Raw genomic sequence first — 4,326 nt, 5'->3', positions numbered from 1 at the left:
AAGAGCGTCCTAAAATGACCTGTGGGTTTAACTGAAATTGGGTTTTTTTAACAGTTACAATTAAAAAAAGTTTAAATTGACAAAAAAAAACATAAATTAATTTATATTTTTTTACATTGTTCAATAAAAAAATATTGAATATTGAATGATCGAACTGTTATTAAAAAATGAGTACAGAGGATTGTTTTTGCATTGTATATCATGTAATAATTTTAATATCATGCTTACTGTATATTTTAGATGTTTTGATGAAACAAAATCTACTTAATATTTTAAGGAACACCTTAAGTGTAATTTTGCAAAATCTGAAATGCATGCTGTCCTCAAAATAGTTTTATGAAGTTTCAATGGAAAATAATTAACGTTTAATGAATGAATAGTTTTAGTTAGTTTTAAATCACATCTGTTACATCTGCTAAAGTGGCCACAGCTCTGAGACGATTTTCTGATTTATTTTTTAACCACTAGATGGTGCCAAGTGTGCTCCATTCATAACCTTCTGTCAACTGTTTTTCTAGATAGATTTTCTTCCTGATGTAAGTGAACATGGCGGCTCAGAGTGTCGGCACCATCATCAAGGACCTGTCACTGCCGTCAGTAGGACGTGTGGAGACACCTAGAAACTTGGAGTCCAGGCCTGTAGTTGGAGCTGGACCCTTCTCTGATGAAGCCACTTCCATCCTGTCCTCCACCAGCCAACTGGCCAGAACTCTTCTGGGCCACAGTTTTGTTCTTCAACGCCGAGACAAACCCTCCAACTCTGAGGCGAAGTCGGGGAGAAGCGCTGATGAAGAAAGCAGCAGCAACATCTCATCCCGCAAACGTGAGTTTATGCCCATTGAGAAGAAGGACGAATGCTACTGGGACAAGAGGAGAAAAAACAACGAGGCAGCAAAGAGGTCCAGAGAGAGGAGACGAGCCAATGACATGGTCCTGGAGGGGAGGGTTCTGAGTCTGCTGGAGGAAAATGCCCGTCTGAGGGCTGAGTTGCTGGCCCTCAAGCTGCGCTATGGTCTGGTCAAAGACTCTTCAAACGTGAGCATCCTGCCCCTCTCTGTGCCCCCTGGTGCTCTCTATCCAACCCACAATGATGGACCCTCGTTCCTGAACACACCACAGAAGAACACTGCCCAACAAGTCCACCTCCATTATCCACACCAGGCTCTACCATCATTCATCTATGGGGTGAGAGCAGCTCCCCCTGTGGTGAGTCACAGTGTTTCTGAAGAGTCGTGTGTTTCTACCTCCTGTAGTTCAAACTTGGGGAGCCCTGTTTTTTTTGAGGACACATCCAGTGAACTTGGGCCTTCACCTGGAGAACTGGTGGAAGAACAAGTGGGCAATCAGTCCCACATGTGTCTTCTAGAGTTCAACGAGGCTCAGTGCATCACCAAACATCAGACCCGCGAGGGTCTGAGGAACTTACCCCACAAACTCCGCTTCAAAGGCCCCAGCAGCTGCTCTGACGGAGGAGAAACTCCTCCCACATCTGCTGACAGACACAGTGAGCCGCCTGTAGCAACTGTGATGCCAAATATACAGATGAGGGACCACCAGCAGGTGGGGTGGTCCACAGAGGGTGCCGATGCTGGAGTCATGCAGCAGTACCAAGTTCTGTCTTCTGACGATTGTAACTCCAGAGACGGGAGGTATAGAACAGAGGACATGAGTCTGAGGTCACAGGTCAGCTGTTTGTCTCAGGAAGTGGCTCAGCTGAAGAGACTCTTCTCCCAGCAGCTGTTCTCCAAAGCTGTTCATTATGGACATTTTCAAAGACTGGGTCGGGAGCCAAAGAGTTTATGACTGGGTTAGAAATCATATGTGTGTATTTGTAATCAGAACATCACAGTCTTTTACCACAATTTTTATGTGTACGTTTACACTTAAAACAGAAAATTAAAGAAAATTAAAGTAAACTGAGATTAAGCTAGTTTTAGAAAGAAAACTATTAAACAAACGGTCCAAAAAAAATTTAAAAAGTGATTGGAAATGAATAATTAGTTCCCAAAATGTTCAAAGGTGTATATTTCTGTATATCTTTGGATGTCACAAATTGACCAAGACACACTGTTGTATGACATTTGTGAAAAACTGTTCCAAAATGCAAATGTGTATATTTGTGCCAGAAAAAATAATTACAAAAAATGAATGTCACAAATTCATCAATAAATAAGAAAAATATTTTTTAAAAGTTTAAAAAGTGACTGTAAAAAATACTTATGTCTCAAAATGTGCAAACATGTATTTTTCTGCTTAAAAAGTAATTAAAAATATATCTTTGGATGTCGCAATTTCTTCAATAAAAAAGATTGTGTGACTTTTCAAATTCAATATATAGAATTTGCACTTGAAACCTACTACCTACTAGATGGATACACATAAATATTTAAATTTACGTCATTTCCCCTCCCTGGTTTGCGCATGCGTATACGTAACAAGCGCTTTTAAATTATACCGGAAAGGTATGCTCTTGTTTTTCAAACAAACATTTGGTCGTCGTCGTCGACCGTGTGTGGGTGCCAAGGAGAACGCTAACTTAACACAGACAAACTTTTTACGTTTAAACTACATAATGAAGCAGTTGTATGTGATGTTCAGCCATTCTATGAACAGTAGTGCGTTAGTTTTGTTCTCGATAAACTTTTTTTGGCGGCTAGCTAGTTAACCTGCTAGCGTGTGTTTAGTGCTGCGGTCCAGCGTTTTCAGCTCAGGCTGAACTACAGCGTCTATTCACGGGCGCGATTCCACGGCCATAACAGCAGACCGGTACGTCTTTAGCTTTTATTACGTGTATTCCAATCACTTATCAGTCTATTCTCTCGTCAACAATGCGTCGTCAGTTATCATAATGGAGAAATGTTTGGCTGTGCGACCACGGTTATGCTCTGTACGGACATCTGGCTAACGGCTGTTTATCCTGACCCAGGTAAAATGAGACATATTTCACACATGTTAAACAGCTTACAATCAAGACAGACCACACGTTGCACAGTTGCTGGTCAAGTGTTGTTACAAGTTGATCTACAGGTTTCCAAATGATGTCGTAGAATTTTACCTACCAGTCACACTGGAGAGGAGTTGTGTATTTCAAAATCTAGCTGCAGCTCTTGTTAAAAAATGACATAATCACTAGTCATTATCACTATGTTTGCATTGTTAATGTTTTACTTACTAATATGACACAAATGCTCACTACAACTGATTGTGTATTAAGTGTGAGTTTGTAAAGGCCAGGTGATACACTTCCGGCCTTTTGAACATTATGGTACTGGTTTGATGAGTCACTGAAATCGAAATTGCACCAGAATGTGCCATCATTCTAGTTAATAAGCATCAGTGCTGACATTTTGTGATGTGGACATAACATTTAATATTCTGTGTAAAGAGTTTCTTTGCTCACTGTCAGCAGCTCTGCTCCAACGCATATGCATCTCAGCAGCTAACGCTAGCTTTTGACAGTGTGTTTGTGCTTTGGAGTAGAATGGAAAGACTTAAACACACTGTTTAAATCACTGCCTTTTTAACTAGTTTTTAACTGCTAGTTTTACTAGCATAAAGGAGGAATAAAATAGTTTAGTCTCATCTCATTCTGAATATTCACTTTAACCATACTGACAAAACACAAGAAAACATTAGATATATATTCAGGTTGTATATATATATATATATATATTTCTTTGACCTTCCATCTCTCCACACAAGGTCTCGGAACCATTAACATACACATGATGCACATCATAGTAAACACCAGGCCTGAGGTCAAAGCAGCTGCAGACAAGGCTCAGAGATAGAAACGTGTTGAGACTCAATTGTGGAAAAGGCTATAAAATATCCTGCTGCTGTAAAAGTTCCCAGGAGCACAGTTTCCTGATGGCCACTGTGGCTCCACGTCAGTGATTCACAAAAGAGATGGTCGCCCCTGTAAAAACAGGGCGACCATCTCCGCAGGTCTCTGCTGCTGATCTGGGCTTTACGGCAGTCTGGAGGATTACCTCATTCATCACAACACAAAGGCACCGTAAGGACTCTTTAAAATCTCCTGGTCAAATGTGATCAGGTGTCTTTTAAAAGTTTGGGCATCCCTGATCATTTTTCCAAGATTTTCCTTTATAGATCATTGGTTGTTCGGAACAGCAATTTCAATTAAATATATCATATAGCAAACAAACAGTGATATTTAAGAAATGAAATGAAGTTTATAGGATTTACAGAAAGTGTGCAATAATTACTTAAACAAAAGTAGGCAGGTGCATAAATTTGGGCCCCCCAACAGAAAAATTACATCAATATTTAGTAGATCCTCCTTTTGCAGAAATAACAGCCTAT

At 40.1% G+C, this 4,326-nt stretch overlaps 1 protein-coding gene and 1 long non-coding RNA gene across 2 annotated transcripts in view; both read left to right on the top strand.

Moving 5' to 3' along the window:
* LOC103384044 (uncharacterized) overlaps positions 1–4,326 on the top strand; it is a 23,259-nt gene that overhangs the window by 17,473 nt on the left and 1,460 nt on the right. The window lies entirely within an intron of this gene.
* LOC103384043 (nuclear factor interleukin-3-regulated protein-like) lies at positions 474–2,151 on the top strand. Its single transcript, XM_008317404.3, has one exon. The coding sequence runs from the start codon at positions 547–549 to the stop codon at positions 1,801–1,803; it is 1,257 nt and encodes a 418-aa protein (XP_008315626.1). The 5' UTR covers positions 474–546; the 3' UTR covers positions 1,804–2,151.

Source organism: Cynoglossus semilaevis, chromosome 9 (genome assembly GCF_000523025.1).
Source record: "Cynoglossus semilaevis isolate Cse_v1.0 chromosome 9, Cse_v1.0, whole genome shotgun sequence".
In the NCBI taxonomy this organism is placed as follows: domain Eukaryota; kingdom Metazoa; phylum Chordata; class Actinopteri; order Pleuronectiformes; family Cynoglossidae; genus Cynoglossus; species Cynoglossus semilaevis.
The sequence above is the reverse complement of the archived record's forward strand: the minus strand, read 5'-3'. Positions and strand labels throughout refer to the sequence as shown.

Coding starts and splice junctions, on each gene's coding strand:
- LOC103384043 (XM_008317404.3), top strand. CDS start 547: ATGGCGGCTCAGAGTGTCGGCACCATCATCAAGGACCTGTCACTGCCG.